General features: G+C 31.9%; 2 protein-coding genes across 2 annotated transcripts in view; one reads left to right on the forward strand and one right to left on the reverse strand.

Moving 5' to 3' along the window:
• PpV (Protein phosphatase V) overlaps positions 1-2,210 on the reverse strand; it is a 37,829-nt gene extending 35,619 nt beyond the window's left edge. The window contains exon 1 of the mRNA XM_067283828.1: positions 2,029-2,210. Within this exon, the coding sequence (XP_067139929.1) occupies positions 2,029-2,145 (117 nt within the window). The 5' untranslated portion in view covers positions 2,146-2,210. The remainder of the gene's footprint in view (positions 1-2,028) is intronic.
• Positions 2,211-2,622: 412 nt separating this feature from the next.
• The window catches only part of Fbw5 (F-box and WD repeat domain containing 5), a 29,207-nt gene continuing 5,575 nt past the window's right edge, over positions 2,623-26,254 (forward strand). Inside the window, exons 1-5 of the mRNA XM_067283823.1 lie at positions 2,623-3,051; positions 9,488-9,662; positions 17,906-18,292; positions 18,971-19,256; positions 19,326-19,517. Coding sequence (XP_067139924.1) covers positions 2,704-3,051; positions 9,488-9,662; positions 17,906-18,292; positions 18,971-19,256; positions 19,326-19,517 — 1,388 coding nt within the window. The 5' untranslated portion in view covers positions 2,623-2,703. The remainder of the gene's footprint in view (positions 3,052-9,487; positions 9,663-17,905; positions 18,293-18,970; positions 19,257-19,325; positions 19,518-26,254) is intronic.

The raw sequence follows: 26,254 nt of genomic DNA on the forward strand, positions 1-26,254 counted from the left end.
AGTGTCTATCCCAAGTTTCATAAGCTGAAATATATATTTAGTCAATAAATATACAATATAATTTCTTCTATTTTCAAAAATATCATGTAGAAATTTAAATTTTACATTTTAATATATAATTCTTGCATTATTTTTCCAAATTACTATAATTAATTTTAGGACCACTATGATATTTTATTCAAATCTACTGTTTAAACTTGCAAAATGGTGTTCTAGGGCTAATGATTCATCCCTTAGAATTGACAGTAATTCTAATATTTTGATGATGCACTGATAATCAGGAGTTCAATATATAAAAGCATACTTTATTAAGCACATACTATTAATGAAAAGTCTATTATGAAACTTCTTTAACATGATAATGTAAGTATATCAATCTATATATGTATTGGGGGGGGGTTGAGCCAATGACAATATGTAAGTAAAATCTTTCACTGTTGAGGGTTTTGAGCAGATATAAAAAATAAGGGTAGGCTACCTATTACGTATGGTGTTTCTTGACTCCTAATTTTTTTAATAACATATAAAATTAAAACACATATATATCTCAGGAAGGCAAATAAGTTGCTGGTATAAAAAAATATAGGGCAGGAATGAAGAACTTTTTAGAGTTTGCATGCCGTATAATTATATTTTAAAATGTTGTATGCCAGGTTTTACGTTTCAAATAAGGATTTTTAAATAAATGTAAATTTGCTTTAACAAATTTGTTAAAGCAAATTTAACAAATTTGCTTTAATCAGAATAAGTATAAAGAAGCTGGATGTGAAAAGTATGACAACATACTGAACCAAATATAAAACCATAATAAAAACACTAAAATTTAACAGTAAAAAGTAAAGTAAATTATATATTTTGCCTGTCAGATAATTTCTTGACCTGCCCACCGAATTTTTCTCTCACATACTTTGCAAGCATCGTAGCAAAATTTGTAGACACAACATACCGAAATCGGGCAGTAGCGCATTATATTTTCAAGGGTCCACAGAGGCAGATATAGGTTTTTTGGGGCCTAGGACTTATTGAAGTCCAATGGGGCCCCAACTTTTGTTTGATTAAGAATCTTTAAATTGGGGTTTAAAATTCATTTTTAATAACATCAAAATCAGAGTTGAAATATATTCATTTATGAAATGGTGTTGAATGACAAACTTTATCAGAAAAAGTATTAAAAACTTATTATGATAATTCAATTTTTGTGGGCCCTTGACACTTGGGGGCCCAGTGCTTAAGCCCTATCAGTCCCTATGTAGATCCACCCCTGGAGACCCAGGCATATTTGAATTAGAGACCTTGCGTGCAGTGGTGACTCGAGACTTTTCTTAGGGGGAATCTACATCCTCAATTGTTTCTAACGCGACCTCCAGAGGGTAGGGCCGTACCTAAGATCCTAGACTATCCGCGTAGTGCAGTGCATAACTTAAATTTCGATATTCTTCTGGCATCTCGTTAAGTACTGTACATAAAGGATTCCTATTGTCTTATCCTACAGACAGTTGTCTCGGGCCTCCACCGATTGGGCTCCAGGCAACCGTTTGTAGGATAAGGCAACACGGAACTCAATGCACGTCACAAGTTTGCCATTCCCAACACAAGGGATCCTTAAGGTATAGAGGGGTGCATCTCCTCTATCTCTTATGGTTTGCCACTCATTATTTTGCATCTTTTATTAATTTATTCAATCAATTTATTAGTAATATATATTTACATTTGTAAAAAGCACAAAATAGATATGTAACAATGATAATATACTGTATATATTATAAAACAATTTAAAATATTTAATTAAAAGTAAACAGCCAAAGTAATGCTTTAAATAGGCTCAAACGTTAGTAAATACGCGCGTAAATAAGAAAAGTTTGTAATTATAACGTAACGTATGAGTTTGTGTGTGTGCACATGAAGTCATGATTCAACGTTTGATCATTACAACGAGAAATTAATGAAAATCGTTGTCATTCATAACATAGACATCGAAACTGTTTCAGTTAACGATAATACACGATTTATATTGACATATATCATTACCTTAAGATCGTTTTCGGGTAGATACTTGCATTCTTTTGCAATTTCAATCCATTTATCTAAATCTAACATGTTACTTTTCCTTACTAAATCCAACACTTCACAAGTCTTCTCGATCATTGCGACCCGCTTGCCATAGACGTCTCTGAAATTAATTTAACTTTGCGATCGATTATTATTAATTTTAAAAACTAATTAATACTTATAATTAGATGCAATTTATTAATATTAATATAAACCATAGTTTAAATTAAGATTAAACTTTAGTAATCGGACATTTTTGAAATAAAAATAATTAAAGTTGGAAATTTTTTATAAGTTTAATTATCATTTTAATATTTTTTAAGTAATTTAAATTATTAATTTAAAAGTTTAAGTGATTTTGCGATAGAACCATATGAAAATTTTTAAATTTGACGTTACGTTAAAAACTTATCGTTGATAAATTTTATATTCATTTCAATTGTTTTAATGATATATTTATAAATTGAAATTTGAATGTATTATTTATGTAAGATTAAAACGATTTTTAACGTTTTTATTTTAAAAATAAATAATGCTGCAATCGATGTTTTTATCGTTGGAGGGCGCTGTATCGCTTACGAAATGGTTGTAAACGAAATTGTATTTTGATCATATTTGGTGTCATTCTTCAGAAGAAGCGATTAAATTAATTACATGGAATACGTTGGTACTTGGAATTTATTACCAAGTCCAGCCTTATTGAGGATATTTTCGTATTTATGTGATAAAGATTTATTAAATGCTGGCAGAGTATGTACTAATTGGTTGAATGTTTCAAAATGTGATGTATTATGGAGATATCTCTTCTATCGTAAGTGGAATGTGGTAAAACAGATTTTACCCAACAGTAAAAGCTGGTTATCGGAGTATAAACGTTTAACCTATTGCACGCCTGTCGTAGAAACCGAGATTTTGACATTGCATACTGATCAAGTGTTGCATGTTAATTTTTCACATGATGGGAAGTTATTTGCAAGCAGCTCTAAGGATGGTTATGTTAAGGTAAAGGTTATTTACATTTTAATCTTATTATTATTATTATTTTTTGTAGTATACAGAAGCTTCTTGTCTCAATGATTATTGGTAAATGAATCTCAAATATTGGAGACTTATCACACTGTTACTGAGACAAGGGCCCAACAGTGGTTCCATTCCTTGAACACTGTGAGTTTGGTCGTGGGTTTATGCCTTGCCAGGACAGGCTGGACATTTGGAGTTTTCTCCATGTCTGCAACACCTAAATAGGGGCCAGTTACCCTTTAAATGACCTTCCAAAAAGCATCCCCCTTAGGCAGATTGCCTTAGTGTTGCATTACCGTAAATTAATAAACACACGAGTTACCAAGGACATCAATATGACACTTCTATCATCAGAATGTGACTTTATTATTGGTATGAGTTTTGGTCCAGACAATCCTCATTGGCTGTACAAGAATATATAAGTATCTACAATAAATTTGCTGTAGATAACTATATATTTGTGTATGGCCAGAGACACACGCTTTTTCGTGGAAGGGCCAAGGCACAAAGAAAAAGAAAAACAAACAATAGAAAATTTTTTGAAAAATCTTTTTCTAATTAAAATTTATTTATTTTTTTAATATTCTGTGATGTCTTTTATTCCTGTACTACTGATCACATAAGATGGGAATTTTTATTGAATTTGCATTAAAAACTTTTTATCCATTTAACTCGGCTCCCCAAGAGTAAATCTTGAGTGTGCCATTGTGTATGGCTAACTATATATACATTTATGACTATATATTCATGTATGTCTGATGAGGGTCATTTAGACCGAAATGCCTAAACTAATAAAGTTGCATTCTGATGCAATTTTCAGAATAAGTCTATGTTGATCGTAAATTGGACAATGATAGATCATATGGTCGACGATGTCTAGGTATTCTGTAGAGCAAAAGCAAGAAGCAGTTTCTGCCCAGTTATACATTGCCAGGTAGCTTCTAAAATTATCATGCTCAGTAAATAGTTGAGCAGTAGCAAATGTTAAATCTCTAAGTGGGGTGATGAGAACTTGCATTCAACACTAGGAAAATAAAGTCTTGTTATTCTACCAGTTTTACTGCTCAACCATTGTTGATTCCACTTTTGCATAGCATTGTCATGAATATAAATTTTAAGGTTGCTACATGAGAGAGGGATCTGAGTGTAGTCCAGTCAGTGTCTTCTGCAGCCCCAAAGTCTGCTTTTTCATTTTCTAGTATGCCAGTATGGCCAGGAACAAATATAAAAGTTATCTTATTTACAAGATTTTTAATATGGTGCTGGATATATGTGATTTTATTGTTATTGCAATTGGATTTAATAGAGCTTTTAGGACAGACTGAGAATCACTGTAAATGTTGATAGACAGAGATTTGTTTGGTAGTTAAATGGTCCACTGAATAGCTTGGTAGACAGCATTTCTTCAGCTTGATAGATGGAGCTATGTGGGAAGTATCTGTACCTCAGTTTGGAGGAAGATAGATACTTGAACTAACACGAAGGGGGGCTTTTGGACTCATCTGTGTAGATATTAATGTCTACATGGAATTCTGCTTCCTCCATGGAGGAAGCAGAATTCACCAAATGTATCCTGGGGATAATCTTGTTTACAGGGTGATGATCAGATAGGGAAATTGCAATGTGGTAGCATATGAACAGCTGTAGATAGGAGTAGACTTTTGTTGAACCTTGATGTTTGTAGTTCTGATGCAGTAGTTTAGAACCTTTTCTACATTACATAGTGGCAAAAGGAGCTCAGCTAGTTTCAGAGAGGCATTAGTGGAAACAGCACTTCGAAATCCTGATGGCAAACAGTCTTTGAAGAGAGAGTAATTTACTTGCTACTGAATTTTTACTAGTTGCATGACCCCAGCTAGAGGCCATTTAAAGTAGCATCTGTTGTAATTATTATTGCCTTACTGTCCTTACTTAATTTATTATATATTTGTCAACATGGACATTAATTATTAACAGGACAATTATACTGGTGTTAAACATTTACCCAAGAATGAAGAAATCTTTTCAGAGAAAACAGCTTTATTAAGCTACCTGAGCTACAGGTAGCTTAATAAAGACTGTTTTCTCTAAGATTCTTCATTCTTGGTAAAGTTTACACCAGTATAATTGTCCTGTTAATAATTAATGTTCATGTTGACAAATATATAATAAATTAAATAAGGACAGTAAGGCAATAATAATTACAACAAAGGCTACTTTAAATGTTTAACACCAGTATAATTGTCCTGTTAATAATTAATGTCCATGTTGACAAATATATAATAGCATTTGTTGTATTGCCCCATTATATAGAGCATTTTACAAGCTTTGATTTATTCCTCAGTGCACCTAGCACATTTTAGCAGCTTGTAGTTTATTTTCTTGGCCTTAGCCAAGATGTAATCAATATGACAACGGAATGTGGTTTTTTTCTATTCTCTCTTGCTTTATTTTGTATGACGTTTGTTTACAGATGCACTAGCTAGTCAATTTGTAAAAGTTTTTTGTCCTTTTGTGAAAATTAAAATTTATATATAAATGAATATTATGACATTGATTAATGATGATTAATAATAAAAAGATTGTTAATAATTAAAAAATAAAGTTCTTAAAATAAATTGTTTATTCGAATTCATTAAATTTTTATATTTTTAAATTTGTTCACATAAAGTCTTTTATAAATAACAGTACATATTAGGTAACTAATTAATAATTATATATTTTGGACCTAAGGTTTTTTAGGGTTTCATTAAAAAAATTTATTTTTGTTAAAATCTTTCTATAAAATCATGCCTAAATATTATGTAAGATAGGGAAGAGGAGGGGGATCAAAGAAAATATTACGGTTTCTTACGGGTGGGTGGGGGTCTAGAATGGCCGAAATTGCCCTTATGTAATTTATGGACGGCTCATAATTTAGTCTTTTCAGATTTGAAATTGTTGATAAGCTTGCATAAAATTTTTGAAAAAATATGTAAATTTTACAAATGAAATTAAACATTGATTTTATTAAAGATTTCTGATTGCTACAAATAACTTGTGATTTGGTAAGATGTTTTATTTATAGAATTTGTGTTTTAAGAAAGTAAAAATAGGCTGTTTGTTTATTATAGTTTATTTTTAGTTTCTCATATTTATATAATTTTTGTAAAAGTCCAATCTAAATCAATCAAAATGCTTCACTAAATACTCTGATTTTTAGATTAATGCACACAATTTTTGGATTATATTGGGCTATAATAATGCTGCTATTAATAATTAAATGTAAGTAATTTGGCCTAGAAGTAGGCATTAGGTGTCATCTCTTAATAAATTTAATAATTAAATTTTAAATTAATTAAAATTAAATTAATAGTTAATATAGAAAGTTCTGAAAGAAAAGAATCTGACAATAAATTATTATTAAAATTGACAACAATCTTTACACTTTAGAATAAAGATAAATTCTAAATTTTTAAAATTTCTCTTAATTCTGAAGTATAAGTTCTAAAATTAAGGGTAGCCAATTTAGAGAGTGCTTCAATAAATCTATTTCATATTAAGTAGTAAGTAAAGGCCCACCAGTGGCCGAGCGGTTCTGTCCCTGAACACTGGTAGTTCAGTTGTCAGTTTGCGCCTCACCTGGACAGGCTGGCCATGTGGAGTTTTCTGGGTTTTCTCCGTGTTTATTATGCAATTCCTGCATAGGGACCAGTTACCCTTAAGAGACCTCCTGGAAGGTATTTCTTTCCCACGTAACATCGTGTATCCAGTGAAGGCAACAAGGAACCACTCTGGTACTAACTTCACCCAGGACATCACTTGGTGTGCAAACTAATCCATACTGACCTGTGCCAGGTGTTCACTGACATCAAGATGACCTGATATGGCACATGAAGAGAGAGAGTGAGTAATGGATTGCCAGGTTACATTGGACTATAATAACACTACTTTATATGATTTTTGTAAAAAATGATTAAAACTATATCATTTATAATTACAATAATATTTCAAAATTCTTTCAATAAAATTTTACAAAATTAAATGAAAAAATACTTTTTCTTTTAAAAGAAGTTTTTATATTTAGTTTCTAAATAAAACTGTTTGTTCTCAAGTCATATTTGTAGTTCTAAGTTTTCAAACTAAAAATATATTTAATTTAAAAATTAAAAAAAAAAAACATATTTATACCTACATAGTTACTGGAACCAGCAGTAAATGCACACAAAAAAAAAAAAAAAACAACATGAAAGTCACCTTGATCTTACAGGGACATTAAGAAAGATTAAGGCTACCTTAGTGTTTTTCTAGTGTGTGTTTAATGTTAGTTTTGGTAATTACAAGATGTTTAATGTGATTTTTATGTTTAAGTGATTGTCTTTTTTTTTAAATGACTATTGTCTAAATGGAGAAATTTTTTTGGTAGGAAAAACTTTAATTCAAATGTAATGGAACAATTTCTATTTTCTATAATCTATGAGTATCACCAAAACCGAAAACTTGGTTTCCTTTTTTTCAGTTTTTAATGATATTCATGGAATATGAATTGTATAGAAGAAGCACTAAGAGTCAGTAAATGCATAATAAATGATTAAATTATTGGTACTTTTGTTGCTTCTTGTTCTATTTGAAATTGTTGAAATTAACACAGAATTACTCTAGAGAACTTATCATGCAGGAACTTCCAGGTAATTGATTAAAATAAATTTTATTAAAGGAATGGAAATGAATTTTGGGCTTTTTTGCCCCTCATTGGTCTCTTTCTTCACAGATCTGATAAGTATAGTTTCATAGCATAATCTTATTTTAAGATTATAACCATTTGATGTGTTACATGCATATAAATTGCACTATACATTTAAATTATAATTACCTGGAGGATCGAGTAAATTGTGGCAAATTTTAAAAATTATTTGTTTTAAATTAATTTAAGTCCAATTTGTTTATGTATATTTATTAAATACAGTAGAGCATCGATTATCCGACCCCCGATTAACCGACTTGTCAGTTAACCGACCGCGTTCTAGTCGGCAAATTCAAATGTCCGCTAGTGATGTGGCGCTACAATATTTGGTTGTGTCTTGGCTACTTTAATATTATTTTTGTTAAATTTTTGCATCTTTTAGCTGGCAGCACTGGCTCGACCATGAGACGGAGGCTAGTATTTAAACCAGGCCTAATACACTATACTAGTAATGTATTTTTTCATACTTTTCGGTTATCCGACCAACCCCAGTCCCCAATTAAGTCGGATAATCGATGCTCTACTGTAGTTTTATAAAAGGTTTTTAATTCAAGTATCTTCAAATAATATGCAGTTTATTCCATTCTTAATCATTTTAAAATGACCGATGATGCCTTTAGTGTGAGTGATACAAAAATACATTGTATTAAACAGTGGTGGACAAAAATGTGACATTATTTGATATTTGGGTATATTCAGCCACAAAGTAAATACAATCTGATCAACCCAGAAAGGCATTGGACTTGCATAGATGAGGTATAGCATGAGTCAGCTGGCATCTGGTTGACATACCTTAGGGGTAGAGGGGTTAAAGAACTGTTATCTCCGGCAAGATTAAATTGAATCTTTTTAGTTATTATGCAAAAATTTTAATTAAAAATTTAAAACTTATTTTTACATTATGACATTGGTTGTTCTAACAAAAATATTCAAAACTGTTATCAATTACATTTTCTTTTATTCTATTTGCCCTGTAGGCACTAAGAGGACTTTTTTTGGGCTCGTGATGGGGCAGCAAAGAGTATTGCAGCAGTGGCAGCATGGGATTAATCCAAGACACAGGGCAAGTTGGATAGAAATGAATCAAAAGACTTTCATTGAGGGACAGGTTTTTATAGGATTTGTCCCATAATCATACATCTCAATTAGTCTCAGTCTCTTGTCCTCATTTCCTAATTGGTCTCTTACCTGTTTCCAGGAGTAATTTGAGACTGACATGGGCTGCAGGAAAGATTGATTCCAGTTTCCAACTGGAGATATTTACTGATCTTTAGCCTTACATTGTTTAAATCAAGAGTTGTGTACTTATCTTTGACAATTATTATTCCAAGGTGCCAGTTATTCAAAATCACAATGACAATTTATTAAAAGGATATTTTTTTTTTCAGGCTGTTTTTGGGATAGGTTTTTGGTGAGGGTTTGGACCATCTCCAAGACCTCACAAGAAATAAAAAATATGGTCATTTTTATTGTGGTATCTAAATAAAACTAAAGTAGCATTATCAATAATTAATATCATTTATAAAATCTATGAGAACTGTTCTTTAATAAAAATTTTTCTTTGTGGTGATGTTAATACAATACTCCAAAAAATATTTAATTCTGAAATGAAAAATGCTTCTTAGAAACTTCACATTTATTTTATAAATAACTATTATATAAATTATAAAGATATATATAAACTTATAGAATGCTTAGATTATTTTTTTTTTTTAGGTTTGGAATTCTTCGTATCCATGTACAGTTCGTTATAGCTTTGATATGAGAGTTTACAGTTGGGATTATACACAGTTTTCTCAATTCAATGAATCAGATACACTATTACTAGTCTCTGGTGTTCATTTTGGAATGCATACTGCTTCAGGAGAAATTGCTGTTTTTAATATACAAGGTAATATTGATATTTTTATTTTTGAAAAATTTATTCATTATTCAAATTTATATATATTAAATTATCATAATTTTGTACGGAGAAGCTGCAGCAGCAAATAATCTGCACTACCGTATATTTTTTGCCACCAGAATTGCCATTGAAAGCATGACTTATTGGTATGAAGTTTAGAAAGTACCATTTAAAACACCAAAATGTTTTTTTATTTCACTTTCATTTAGTCATAGAAAACAACATATACAAAATATTATGACCAAGTTATAATTTCAGTCAAATCAATTGATCAGAACAAACCAGACATTCATATTTATTTGACAAACAAATCTTATACAGTATAATCTTTGAATAGCAGACACCCTTGAAACTGAGAAGTTTGTCTGCTATTTAGAGATATCTGCTATTCAGAGGTACAGTACATACCGGTGGCCATATTGTATTTCAACCTGGTCATTATAAAGTGAAGGTTATGATGGATTATGAAAATGTGGGTACCGGGAGGTCAATGGAGTTGTACCTGTTTTTTCTCGGCTAACAGGTCGGTGAGATCTGCCTCCCCGTCAAGGATGGTGATTTCCGGTCTGGAATTTAATTGTCCCGAGATGTCAGGCTTAATTGTTTGTTGGGTCGAGTGGCGGAGGAGAATGGGCTCATCGATAAGACAGAGGCGATATTCGAATAAATGACACCAGTTAAACAACAAACAGAATTTATTAATAAACAAAAGAGAATGGTTACAAATGCTAACATTGCTAAGAATAATTGGTTATTGGTTTTATTGGCCCTACGTACTAATACATACCAATATGGGGTTTACTAACCCAAGAGTGGTGGACCTTGGATACCTCACGACTTTACATAAATTTGGTCGTCATACCTCTTTGAAGTGATCGTCAGTGGGTCCCTGGAGTGGGTGGCTGACAGCGTCGAGGACAGGCTTGTCGGCGGATATGGGACATCTTTAGGATATGGAGGATTTTGGGTTCAGCGTAAGGCTGGAACAACGAATGACCCCTCTGTTCTCGTGCTCCCTTTTTTTATTTCATCTTGTCACTTTACATTTCTCACCAATTAGCGAATTTTGTCCTTAGTTCCCCTCTGACAGATTTGAGTTCCACGGGGAGAGGAAACAAACTTTGGGAAAGGAAATACAGTCATTCTCCGGTGGAAAATTTTCGGCTTTTTGTTTCCGATGTTGAAATTTGTATAGAGAACAAAGAAAAATAATATAATAATAGGAAATAATAAAATTTTAAAATTTTTGTTTTGTCGATCGATTCGAACTCTCACAAAAACATCAAATTTTCATTAGGAGTGTGAAAATACCAAAAAGTATATGTAGCGTATATAATTAATATATATATTGGGTTGTTCGGAAAGTTCGTAGCGATTTTTGATAGCCGACAGTTGAGACACCGATTGACGCAAAAATTATTAGAATTGTACAAATCAATGAATATTACGATAAATTACCCTTGAGACGCGTCCGTTACAAAAAAACCGTTAAGATTATTCAAATAGCGTTTAATTTGGCTCATTGCAAAAATGGATGCGAACAACGTGCATTATCGACACTTGTTTCTTTTCTTTTTTCATAAAGGCGAAAATGCTGTACAAACAGCAAAAAAAATATGTGATGTTTATGGTAAGAGTGCTGTATCAGAATCAACTGTTCAAAAGTGGTTTGCAAAATTTAAAATGGGCAATTTCAGCCTTAAAGATGCTCCTTGCTCAGGAAGACCTCCTGTTATTGAAGAGACCCGATCAAAGCATTATTGGCTGAAAACCCTCATTACACAACTCGAGAGATTGCAGACATAGTGAAGTCATCAAACAGTACTGTATTTCAACATCTAAAGAAGCTCGGATATGTGAATCGTTACGACATTTGGATACCTCACGACTTAACGGAAAAAAACTTATTGGATCGCATCTCCATTTGTGATTCTCTTGAAAGACGAAATGAAAATGACCCTTTTCTGAAGCGTTTAGTGACAGTTGATGAAAAGTGGATCATTTATAACATCAGCCAAAAACGATCATGGGGTAAGAAAAATGAATCACCGTTAATAAAAAAGGCCGGTCTTCATCTAAAGAAGGTCATGCTCACTGTCTGGTAGGATTGAAAACGAATCCTGTACTACGAGCTGCTTCCACAGAATCAAACAATTGATTCTGATAAGTATTGTTCCCAATTGGATAAGCTGAACATGGCAATTAAAGAAAAACGTCCGGTACTGGCCAATAGAAAAAAAAGGGCATTGTGTTTCACCAAGATAATGCCAGACCTCACACGTCTTTACGAACACAGCAAAAATTATTGGAACCAGGCTGGGATGTTTTACCCCACCCCCCTTACTTACCCAACCTTGCCCCGTCGGACTACCATTTGTTCCATTCTCTACAAAATTCCCTTCATGATAAAAACTTTCATACTTTGGAAGCTTGCAAAAACCACATGGATCAGTTTTTCGCGGAAAAAACTGGAAAGTTCTACGAAGAGGGTATCATGAAGCTGCCCCATAGATGGCAACACGTCATTAAAAACAATGGCGCAAACATAATGGAATAAAAGTATATTTTTAGTTTTAAAACAATTTCTTTTATCTCTCTTAAAAATTGCTACGAACTTTCCGAACAACCCAATATATATATTATTTTTTCAGCTGTAAAAATCACATTTTAATTGAAGTCTAAATAGCAAACAGATTGTATAAGATACATTAATTAAATGGAACATAAAAATTATGACAAAATGTAAATGTTGATTAATTATTAATTCATCAAAAATGACCTGAGCAGATGTAACAAAAAAAGAAAAATGAAACTGTTATTACAAACAGAAGGGTGGACAAAGGTCTGTTTAGGTGACGAGAGTTTGAATGTCCAGTTACAAAGGCTATTTGCTAGCCACTTCAAGGGGTAAGAAATGTATTTGGTATTCTTACATTCATAACATTTATGATCTAAGCTACTAATAAAAATCGATATAGTGATTTGTCTACTTTGTAGTTATCACGTAGGTGTAATTTTTCAAATATTTTTCTTTTTTTCAATAAATGATTTATAAAAAATTATTTTAGCCACCACAAAGCTATTAAGATCATAAATGCAAGAAAATCAAATATCTTCCTACACTAAGTGGTCGGCAAATTGTCTTTGTAACATGATCTTTAAACTTTCATGAAATAAATGTCTTAATCCTAAAACTGTTTTTTTTTCATTACTACTGTGCTATGGTTCTTGTCAAATAAATGAATAATTTCAGTGAAATTTATGGTTTCTTGATACCATAAGCTTAATTTCAACAATAAGACAGAAGTTTAATAACATTGACAGTAAATGGTAATTGACAACTTAACCAGATTAGTCTTCTCTAACAGATAATGATTATTGTTTGGTTTTTACAACCTGCCTTCCTCCCCTATTCCTATTTTAAGCCAATCTTTATTTATTCAATGCCTATGGTCAAAATCTGTCCTTCTAAAGAGTATTTGAATCAATTCTTTGTTTTAGTTTTAAAATATTTTGTACATAACTAATTCTTCCAGAATATTGAAGGTGGGACTTTGCATTTTTGTAAGATAGGTTATGGTCAATACTGTCTGTTATTTAGAGTGTTCGTTATTTAGAGGTACATATTATAGATATCCTATTTTAAGGGTCTGGGGATTGTAAAAATGTATGTTAAGCAGATGTGTCTACTATTTGGGAGTGTCCATTAATGGAGGTTTCACTGTACATTATAGATGCAGCTCTTCCAAACACCCACAACATAGAAAATATATACACTGAAAAATTAGTAAATACTCTGAACCTGCCCACAAAATAAAACGTCTATGGAGAATGAATAGGGTAGTTACCATGCTTATCATTTTTTGCACAGATGCTATACCATATGCAGTATACAAAGTCTAGAATATTAGGGCTTCAAAGCAAAACATACATCACATTACAGAAATTTGCCTTACTAAATACATGTCATATAATTTGAAAATTTTTAAACAGATACATACATGAACAGCACTTAAAGAAAACAAAAATTTTTCCTATAGCTATGCCTTGACTTTTGTCTTGCATAGCACTAGCATCAGTATAAGCTAAATTGGATACAATTTACCAATATAATAATAATAATATGTTAAAATAAACTCAGAAAAAATTAAATAGAAATAATTTTAATATCAATAATAATCATTATGAGTTGGAGAGTCAATCATTCAGCTCTTTAAATTTATTGGGCTGCAATTTGAAAAAATTGTAGACCTATAAATTCCCACTGTTGTTTGTCCATCCTTCTTTAATCTCAGAGTTAGATACATTAAAGTCAAGACTAGTTATAGAAAGCTTAGGGTCAGGTGGCCCCAATTAACTATATATGAACTTCTGATGCAAATCAGAAGTCATGTTATTTCAATTCAAAAATTTCTCTCTTAAAGGAGTTAGATAATGACTGGCAGGACTCTGTTGCTAACAGGAAAAATGTGATGTACAAGGGCAAGACACTACTAATTTGAGGTGGAGAGCATATATTTAAATTAAAAAATTATTAAAAATATGATAAAAAATTGCAGCCTAGCATGATGATATTACAATAAATGCTTGTTTTACTATCATTTTCTTACTTGAAAGTTAATTAATAATAATTTCAATGTAAGTGAATATTCATTTATTTAATTAATATAAAACAGATTTACTAGAATTTAAAAATAAAGAAGTAAAAAATCAGTAATGACTTCATATTTAATTCCTATTTCATTAACAATAATGCAGAAAGTAATGCTGTTATGCATAAACAAGGGATATGCATTGACCACTCAAGCAAAGGTTATTGTTTTAAGCATATACAGGGTGCCTTTAACTAGAAAATTCTTGTGAACGAAGAGAGCTACAGCTATGCAAGTGAGCTAATGGTGTAGTAAAGCGACTACGTCCGACCAAATGCAAACGACAGCAGAGCCCCTAGTGGCGAAATTTGGAAGATAGGCAGTGCAAAATGAAAATAGAGCAAACTTTCCAATTAGAAAGTTTTAGAGCATCAATTAATCTGAAAGTATTGTATTAAAAATAATCTTTTCTTGGAGTTTGGAGTTAGAATTTTGGAGCTGTATGAGAATGGAGAGCTTCACTGACTTCCAATATTGCAAGATGGTGCTTATTTATGGTGAATGCCAATGAACACAATGCATGCTGCATGGGAGTATGCCATTTGTTTTCCAGCTGAGCCACATCCAAGTGCGATTATCATTGCAAATGTAGTGCGATGGCTCAGGGAGACAGGATGCACTAGAAGTCGTTCGTGTTCTGGAAGACCAGTGAGGACAGGTATGCGTGTAATGCCAGAGAGTATTTTGGCATATGCACTAGCCCATCCACACAGCAGTACAAGAGATATCAGCATGGCTTGTGGCTTAACACAGGCTCGAGTATGGCAAATATTGCATGGTCAATATGCACATGCCTATTGTGTTACTCTGCAGCAAGCACTGTTGCCACAGGATAAGGAGCATCGATTTGACTGGTGCAACTGGGCATTGATTAATGTTGAAGGTAACTCAGATTTTTTGTCCAACATTCTTTGGTTGGATGAGGCACTGTTTCAACGTACCAGATTACTAAACTGACACAATGCCCACTACTGGGCAATGGAAAATCCCTCGTGGGGACTATCCACCAGACACCAAGTGTGCTGGTCCATTAATGTCTGCAGTGTCTGGAAGGATTGCTTATTGGGAGCTATGTTCTATGAGAGGTACCTCCAATTATTACAGGAATATCATACCTGACTTTGTAGATGATATTCCCCTGTCTGCATTACGGTCCTTGTGGTTCCAACATGATGGTGCCTCTGCACACCAGACAGCTGGAGTGCAAAGCTTTTGGACAACAAATTATCGGGTATGGTGGTAGTGTTGAATGGCCTCCACGATCACCTTACATAAAAGATCAGGTTTATGCAACTCCACATACAAGTCTGCTGGATCTACGTCATCATATTACAGATGCTTGCAATAGTGTGACACCTTCCATGCTGAGAAATGTGCATGCAGAATTACTCTCACAAATACATGCGTGTATCGTGAGCAATGGCGAACTTTTCGAACATGACAATAACTTGTTATCACTGTGTGACAGTTTGCCTTTTTGTTGTTTTTTGTGTGATGTTATCAAACTGTATTGATGTAAGTACATATTTTATGCAATAAATTGTGCGTATTTCTTCATACCTACGGCTATTCCTTTCAAATGTTTACACAAAATGGCATGCATCACTTTCGGACATTTTTGGGTATAAAGGCGACAATTTATGTTATCTGTGTGAACCATATGTCATTTCGTGCTAATTAATTGATGCTCTAAAACTTTCTAATTGGAAAGTTTGCTCTATCTGTTTTTGTTTTCAATTTGCACTTCCTATTTGCCAAATTTTGCCACTAGGGGTGTTGCTGTCATTTGCATTAGGTCGGGCATAGTTGCTTTACTATACCATTACCTCACTTGCATAGCTGTAGCTCTCTCCATTCTCAAGAATTTTCTGGTTAAAGGGACTTTCCTATGCACCCTGTATAATTATTTTAATTATACAAATTCACTTTATGGCATGCAAAATAACATGAGTTAACATATGATAAAATCAAGCATCAGGTTCTAAATACAGTGGAAATTTGTTAATTCAGTGCTTATAATCCAGTACCTTCTCCAAAGTAAGCCAATAGTTCAGAATTGTTGAATAATAATCCAGCATATTAATACTTTATAACTTGGAATTTGTCAAATATTAGCATTCTGGGTTTTAGAGGAATTTGTGCTCTAAGACCCCAAATGGGTCAGGTTCTAAATACAGATGATTATTTCTATAGATGCTGTTAGAGACTTTAGACCAATGTTTCTTAACTTTTTTTGGGATTGACATCATCTTGAATCTCAAAATACGGTCTCGCACACCTTGAAAATTGTGTTTAAGATAGAAAGGGCCAGACATCATCATAGTGCTTCCAGTTTATTGTGGTCTCTCAGAGTACACAGTACACAGTCGAATCAAATTACAAGATGCTTTAAATTTTATATTACATATCTAAGTGTTAAAAATCTATTGTTAACACTTGCAACCCAGGTTAAGAAACACTTCTTTAGACAATGAAATAGCTGTTTAATAAGTTCATAGCTGCAATTTAAAAGCAGCATGTAATCTGTACTGAGTTTCTTAATTGCCTTTTAAACACCCATAGGCTATCCACAAAAAATTATAGTTTATGTGCTTCTCTATAAAAACAAATTTACTCAAAATAATTTTAATATATGAATCAACAAAAAAAAACATTTAGGCTATATAATTTATGTAAAAACCTGAACAGAAAAAATTAAATTGAAATGGAATTTTTTCCATCTGATTGAATACTTTTTGAATTTCTAACTTTCTGAACAAGCTGACATTTAGACATTTATTTTTTTTAAAAAATGGGTAACTAGGAACTTTCAGAATATTTGGAGTATTCAAGATTCATATCACTTCTAGAAAGGACTGATTTTTCAATTGCTCCATCATAAAAATGTACAATTTAAAACTATTTTTGTTAATTTGTTATTATTAAGAGTTATTCTTTTTGTTATTTTAATTAATGTTTGTATTAATTTCAGGTTTTTTGTTGATTGACATGTGTCTTTGTCAAAATAAATGTCTTTTGTCTTAAGCTGTTACAATATACAGCATGCCCCAAAGGTAGTTTACAACTCCAAACTTTTATATTATGGCTTTGAATTGACATACAAACTATAGTTTAGGTGATACACCAACTCAAAGCTTTTGCGATCAGTTCACTTCAATATGTGCACCTCTGATTGCACGTACAACATCTAATCGGTATTCCAAGTCTGGGAGTATAATATAAAATTTGAAGTTGTAAACTACCTTTTGGGGATAGCCTGTACATTTTATCCAAGCAGACTGATGTTTTTGTATTTATGTAAAATTCTCTAATAAACACTGAATAAATGAGTTTAAGAATATAATTTCAGACCAAATATATTTTTCTATAATTTTAATTTCTATTTCTTCATGAACATACAATTTATAATCAAATTACATACTGATATTTTTTTAGTATTCAATTTATGTAATGAAATGAACCATTATGTCTACAATAAATTTTAAAATTATCTTATATATTATAATTTCCTACTGTTTTGTTTAACAAATACTAAATAAATAATATCAAAATTTACAAAATATTTTATTTTTTTTCTAGAGGATTTTAGTCTTCAGTGCAGAGTTCTTAATAAACCATATGATGTGTTTGGTACATGGTATACTGAAACTTATCTGTTGTCAGGCCATTTACATTTTCTGGGTTCTTCAGTTTCTTGTTCAGTATTGTGGCTAAATAAAGCATCCCAAGAAACAGAATCAGAAAAGAAGCCAGTTGTTAAACAGTTATTTAAGTTTTATAATAAAAATGCAAGTTCTCTTCATTCTATTATGGTTGCAAATAGTCTTCTACCTTCAGAAGAAGGAAATTCTAATGTACAAGATGATACAGATAATGAAAAACGTAACAGTTCATTTGAAATACCATTATCTACCTCATCTAATGCTATTACATCAAATCATACAAGAGATTGTAATGATGATGAAAGTAAGTTCCAATTAAAATATGAATTATAATACAGGGTCTTTCAAAAAGAATTCTACCATTTTAAATTATCATAATTATTTTAATTATTATCTGAGAAGTATGCAATACACACTAATCAATATCTGAGTTTCATATCTCATCTGCATTCAAATGTCTTGTCCTCTATTGTCTCTGGGAAGCTCTGTAAATGAAAATGGCAATGCCAAATAGAGAAGGTGTTTTGTGCTCTGCAATTTACAAAGTTGGAATCACTCATCATTGTGTAACATGAGTATTCTGCAGGAGCTATAGAATTGTGAGTGCTCTGGAAGGAGTGACGATGGATATTCCGTAGCAAGCAGAGGAAGAATTTGAGTATCAGTTGGATATGTGCTGAGCAACACAAAGTGCACACATTGGAAAATTCTAATTAGCAAATGTGAAACTTGGACAGTTTTCCAATCTTTTAATGTACCGGTACATTACGATATTCTCAGATAATAATTAATATAATTATAGTAATTTAAAGTTATAGCATTTTTTTGGAAGACCCTGTATAAAATTAATTTGTATTGTTTTATATATAGTAAATTTATTTTGATTTATAGTATAATTTAACTTCAAAAAAATGTTTTGTAAATTTATGATTTTAAACAAATGTTAAAATAATAAATTTGGATAATGTGTTCTGAATTTCAGTACGTCATTGTAGTTTGGAAGATAATTCTGATAGTGGTAATGAAATGGAAGATAATTGTAGTCACACTTGCTTCGAAACAAATGATAAAAGCGAGAGGATTGACTCTGTAACATGTAATTGCAGTTTGGAAGATAGTCATGAAAGTGATAATGATATGGAAGATAATTGCAATAATACATGCATTGAAACTATTTTAGATGATAGAGAGAAATTATTGATTTTTACCATGGGATCACTTACCTACATACCACATCAAATCGGTATTAAAAAAATAAAACCTTTTACGTAAGTAATTTACATTTGTCAAGTAATTTTTCATGTGATAAATGTTGAAACTTGATTATATTTTTTAAGATTTGTTGAGAGAATAGCAACAACACCATCGTTATCACAACGTTTAGCAGAACATCAAGAAAGACTTCAGTTCCCAGAGCCTTCTCCTGATTGGAATGACGAAAAAAGTGTTAATCATTTATTTGATCAAGTAGATGTTGTGATAGAAATTCACGGTCATATAATTGGCATGGGGCTATCACCTGATCACAGGTAATCTTAAAAAATTTTTAAATTTAATAATAATTAAAAATATATATATATTTATAAATATAAAATTAGAAATACAGGTATCCCTTGTTAACTGCAATTTTCTCAACCATAATTTTAAAATAATACATCATCTGAAAATAATTGAATTTAATAAAAATTGTGTAGAAAAAGTTTTAAATATCAACTTCCCAAAACTTGATGTATAGATACTAAGCCAAGTGATTACCATAATTGTAATTAACCTCTAGTACCAAATTACTTAGTTTCTAATTATTAATTATAGCATATTAATAGCCTGATTAATTACAGCAACCATTTAGCTTAGTAAAAATATTTTATATTATTTAATACTGTATTTTGATTACTGATCATGCATATTGTATTTTAAAAAACAAAAAATAATGCTCTCTTAATTACAAATAATTTTTAAAAATTATATAAAATGTCATGAAAGACAAAAATAAAATTCCTTCAGCTGATGGTTGTTAGGTATTTTGAAGGTGAGAAGTATCCAAAGTGCAACTCAAGAAAATCAAAGAACTGTTTCAACAAAATGACAAACTGCATGGTCTTAAGGAATATGTTTGAAATGAAGATAACAACTATGCAGATGAAGGAGCTAAAATTTAAAAGCCAATACTAATAGTCATTGCCATAAAATTAGAGAAAGCAGATTGTATATTGACCTTATTGATCATTATATAAATGTTGATCCAGTCACTGAACATAATTTGGATTTTAAATGAATTATTGAAAGCATTGTTGACACCATTAAAAAAAAAAAAAAATTAACAAGCAAATTGATCTTAAATTCTTAGCTTTTTTAAGTTTGTGATGTTTCTCAACCAATTCTTATGGTTTACAAAATATTTCATTATATTTTAATTAAAAAAGGGAGTTAGTGAATTTAGTAAGTAATTAAACAATCATCATCATCAAATCCGATATACTTAAAGCTATCCACCAACTAAGGTTGAATATTATCCAGCTAGAAACAGCTATAATATTAATAATTTATAATACAATTTGGCACTAGAGTTAGGTGTTAGGCACCATCTCTTGATAAATTTAATAATTATAATTTAAATAATTTAGAACTACTGGAAAAAAAGAATCGGCCTGGAGCAAGACTCGAACCTGCAACTTCTGCTTACTGGGCGACACTTCTTTTCCAAGTTACCAAATCATCTGTGACCATGCAGAGGGATGACGCTGAGTCGTGCTCAGTGCACAAACCTCCAATCGACGAATTGATTATACTTACCGGTCTTGAGGATGTGATTACTCTCCCAGTCTGTGCAGGATTTGAGGGTTCGAGTCATGCTTCAGGCCAGATTCTTTTCTTCTGGTAGTTCTAAATTATTTAAATTATTAAATTTATCAAGAGATGGTGCCTAACACCTAACTCTAGTGCCAAACTGTCTTATAAATTATTAATATTATAGCTGTTTCTAGCCTGATGATAATCAGCATTAGTTGGTTAGCTTTAGTAAGTAATAAAAGGGTAATTGTTTCACAAACCAGACTTTTTTCATTTGTCTTACATGAATTGGTCTGATTTTTTCATTTTAAAAATGCATTTAAAATGTTCTTCATTTCTACATTTACAGTTAGCTATAGTTAAAATAAAGGACAGTTTCAGATTGCAGATCCCCAAGTAAAAGTACAGTGATCATAAAGTCACTTATCTTACTGCAGTTAAATATTAGTCTTCATCTGTTCTTCCAACAATTTCCCCTTCTCTCTTTGTGATTATAATAATTCTTTGTTTTTTGCCATAAAAATTTTTTAATTATAAAATTTAATACAAATTACAACCTTAAAATATTTTATAAACATTTTGGAGCATAACATGTAGTAGTATTATTCTCTTCTATTTTTCTGACATTATATATATCCTTAATAATTCACAGTGATTCATAATGCGTATTCTCTTTTCAATAACACAATCCAATTTATATAATACTTTGAGAATAAAACTTATCAACTATTATCTGCTATTTATTTACGAGGCGTGTTTTTAAAGTAAGTACCATTTGAAATATAAAAAAAACAAGCAAACATTTTTAACAAAATTTTTATTTATGTGAAAGCACATATTTTACACTACTTTTCTACATAATTCCCATTAATATTGAGACACTTATCGTATCGTGGGACCAACTTTTGTATTCCATCCTCAAAGAATGTTGCCGCCTGATGTGAGAACCACTGCAGAACGGTCGTTTTGACTTCATCGTGATTGTTATGGCGCTGCCCTGCCAGATGCTTCTTCAAATGCAGAAACAAATGATAGTCACTCGGCGCTAGGTCGGGATTGTATGGAGGGTGGTCTAATTGTTCCCAGCCAAATGATGTGATTAGGTCTTGAGTTTGATTTGCCGTATGTGGACGAGCATTATCGTGGAGCAAAACGACACCCTTGCTCAGTAAGCCCCGCCTTTTGTTTTGTACTGCACGGTGCAGTTTTTTTAAAGTCTCACAGTATGCAGCTGAATTGATCGTTTCACCATGAGGCAAAAAATCAACAAGCAGCACTCTGTATCTGTCTCAAAACACTGTGCACATGATTTTCTGAGCAGAAATTGTTTGCTTGAACTTGACTTTCCTTGGAGATGATGAATGTCGCCATTCCGTGGATTGTTGCTTCGATTCTGGTGTAATGTAGGCTACCCACGTTTCATTGCCTGTAACAATATGGCTTAAAAAAATCATCTCCCTCGTCACTGTAGCGCTCAAGAAAAGTCAATGCACTGGCCAAACATTTGGTTTTGTGCTCCTCCGTCAACATTTTCGGCACCCAACGGGAACACAACTTCCAATAATTTAATCGTCCAATCACAATTTCATAGAGAAATTTCACTTCTTGAAACTGCAGGAAACTCTTTAGATAAAGATGAAATTGTGAATCGTCTGTTCTCTTTCACTCTACAGTCCACTTTTTCAATCAAATCGTTGATAATGACTGAAGGTCGCCCACTTCGTTCTTCATCATGAATGTTTGTGCGGCCATTATTAAAGGCCCTAACCCATTTTCGTACTATTCCGTCACTCATAACGCTTTCACCATAAACTTCACTGATTTGGCGATGAATTTCAGCCGCTTTCGAACCTTTAGCACTGAGAAAACGAATAACGGCACGCACTTCGCAGTCGGCGGGATTCTCAATGAGCGGCGGCATTTCAATAACACACAAACAACAGTAAACACAGTTGACTGGCTCCGTAATGGCGTTTGTGGCTTCCCAACAGATGTAGGTACACAGCGCGCATGCACTAAGTGCCAACTACAGCACTCCAGCGGCGTTATATTAAAACGGTACTTACTTTAAAAACACGCCTCGTATATAATCACTTAAAAGTAAAACTTCTTTTTAGAGATTTGTAAAATTGTTCTTTGTTTTAGCTGTAGTTGAAAAAGAGTGTGAGAATAAAAACCATGTTTGATATGCATATACTTTAAGATTGAAATAAAGAACCAGACTCTCAAGTCTTGTGTGTTATTGTTTACAGAATTATTCTTCTATTAGTTTTCATTTTACTGTTGTACTTATAGGGTAAAATTAAATTTTTCATTGAATATTTTAAATATTTTATTAATTTTATCAAAACGTTTATTAGTTCGAAAACGTTCGTAACGGTTTTTTAAGTGAGGCACACCGGTAACAGGCTTAAAGTAAGTTTTTTAGTTCAATCCGGTGTAGTAGCATACAAAATTTTATCAAATTTCTTATTTTACAATATAATTATATTCAGTGTCACGATTGTCCTTTTCCTAAATCACTATTTCCCATTAATTTTCTCTTTTGGTAACAATGGTTTTACCAAGCACAGCAACTTTTCAAACAACCCTTATGATTAATAAAGGAGTCCATATTTCATATCTTATACAGATATACCTTGTCTTAGGATGGCTGTCCATTCCAACAGTCCAGTTGTAGGTCCGACATAATACACACATATGAAAACACAATTCTAAATGAAAAAAAAAAAGATCATGTGGTAGCTACAAAAATAGCACACATTGAGATGTTTTTATGCTAAAGTGAGACTCCGGACTTGATCAGAATCCTCATCAAAATTATTTCCAAAAAAATTGTTGAATTAGAAAAAAGACCAAAACAGGATATAAAATTTTTTATAAAGTTGCATTGTTTTCCAGTTCCAATCATAGTGTAAGTCCTAAGATTAACCATTTCCAATTGGTATCAGAATTTGGTGTCAAATCAAATGCTGACGTTGATCTTTCTCATGGCCTGAGTTGGTTTCAAGTTACTCCTGGAAACAGATGTGAAACCAATCAGAAAGCATAGATGGGAACTAAGACCCAATCAGGATGGATGATCAAGGGACCAAACAGATAAAAATTCATGTTTCAAGGACACAAGGCTCCTTGTTCATTATCACTTCTTTCATAAGGTTTTCCACAAAAAGTTTCTTCTATCAATTCCTTTTATCCCTCTTTCTTCACAATTACTTGCACAGATTTGTCAAATCCAGCTCTGAATGAAATTTCTTACAGATAAAAAGTAATTATCTATAACCAGCAATTAATTTTCTTCAAAACGAACGTTTTCTTCTGTTTTCAATGGCCATCATCAGGTTTCTAAGTGTTTGGAATGTTTATAAAAGAATGCAGAAGAATGAACCTTCCAAAAATTTAAAAATAGGTAATTACTTTTTATTTATTGAATTCTACACCAGTAATATAATGGTGATTGTATTTCTTAGCAACATTCAGACAAGATCTCTATCTGTCTATTGGAACCTTCCTATTGAACTGCAACCTTTTAAGGTGAATGTTGCTGAAGATGTTCAGCAACATTCATCTTATGCATCCAGTATATGTCTTTCTGGTCAAACACCAACATTTCTGGAATTACCTCTGCAATCAAACTCATTGCAAACCAGGTGTGACTTGAATCTCATCATCTGTCCTTCTCAAGGGTTCAGTTAAATAATGCCACCCTAGGACTGTTGGATGACAAGAGATTCATGTTGGTAATGATTTTTTGGCAAATTTTGACTATAGGAGTCATTAACTTAAAAGAACTGAACTTTTAAACAAAATTTTTAAGTAGTGAAAACCTCAATGAACAATTTTGTAAGCCTTTGATTACTCTTTAATAAATGGGTTTACACCTTCAGATTCAACTGTCTCATGTGTTCACAAACACCCTACATGTGGCAAATCCTTGTCTCATGTCATTCTGACTTGTCAAATCTTTTTCCTATTTACTTAATCTTGAGCCTGTATTGTGTTGCAATTCTTTTTCACTTGGTCCTCCTACTAAGGTGACTATAAGTAGTAATGAATGTCAATGATAAAAACAAAATGTAACGTAATACAGTCAAACCTGTTTTTATGTGCTCTTTTTATTTGTGCGATTTTTTTTTAATGCGAATTTTTAATTTGTGCGGTTTTTTTGTGCGATTTTTTTTTTTTTTTTATTTTTATTTGTGCGGTATAGTTGGCGACTAGTCTCTTGCAATTCGTCATGTCTCACGTTGACTTATTATAGCTAAATAAACTTATTATAGCATAAATGCACTTATTATAGTAATATTATTGCATGAATATGCAAAAAATAAAATAATTTACTTTTTAAGTCAACAAAACACCACCTGGACAAAAATATGTAAAACAGACGATAGATCAGACGATGCAGTCAAGTGCTGACATCTGTTGTCAATAAATTCTATTTTGTACGGTTTTGAGTTATTTTCTATGTGAGACTTTTTTTATGCGGTCCCTGTTGACCGCATAAAAAAAATATTTTTTTGATTGTGTTGCGAAAACTATTTTTTACAGCCATTCATAAAGTTTCGTGCGATTTTTTTTTTTTTTTTTTTTTTTTTTTTTTTTTTTTTTTTTTTATGCGTTTTTTTTAATGTGGTTTCCATCCACCGCATAAAAACAAGTTTGACTGTATACATTTTGTTTTTATCATTAGTGACATTCATATGACAATTGTATGACTAGCAGCAAATTGGCTTTTTGTTTCAGTCATGTACGTTGTCTTTACTGATATGACTACTACGAATACTTTATGGGACAGTTGTCATAACTTCAGTGTTGTCATATGTTGAGTGGTCATAAGTCAAGTTATATCTATATTATATATTTTGAGTTTACCAATAAAATATTACATTTATATCTTGTAAATTACATACAATATTATTTCATAGAAATACATGTAATTTTGAGATATTGGTTATTTCTAATTCTTCTAAATACATTTCAAGATATTAGTTTGAAATTTTTTTATCTGATATTAAATATTAGAAAATATGACTAAATGCACTATTAATAATAATAATAATAATAAATACTATTATTATGTTGGATTAAGTGAGAGATACTCGGTTAACACCGGTGGCTGTGTACTATGCCGGACCAAAGTCAAGGCATAGTAATCAAAACAGAAATTAAAGAAGTGTATCAGTGTGTGTGTCTGTATTCAGGAATTTTCTCACAATATGACATGTATTCAATATAGTGGCCTTCTGTAGTGTGATGTATGTGTTTCTATTCAATTGTAATGTGCCCAGGCTTTTGTGTAGTGTGTGTGGTATGACACCTGTAGAGGAGAGAACAACAGGTACAATAAGCACCCTATCCATCCTCCACAGATGCCTTATTTCCTGGGTGAGTTCTGTGTACTTGCTAATTTTTTCAGCATATGCGTTTTGTATATTGTGAGTGTTTGGAATGGATATGTCTATAATGTATGTGA

This window comes from Centruroides vittatus, unplaced genomic scaffold, assembly GCF_030686945.1.
Source record: "Centruroides vittatus isolate TY-2023 unplaced genomic scaffold, ASM3068694v2 scaffold_1015, whole genome shotgun sequence".
Taxonomy (NCBI): Eukaryota; Metazoa; Arthropoda; class Arachnida; order Scorpiones; family Buthidae; genus Centruroides; species Centruroides vittatus.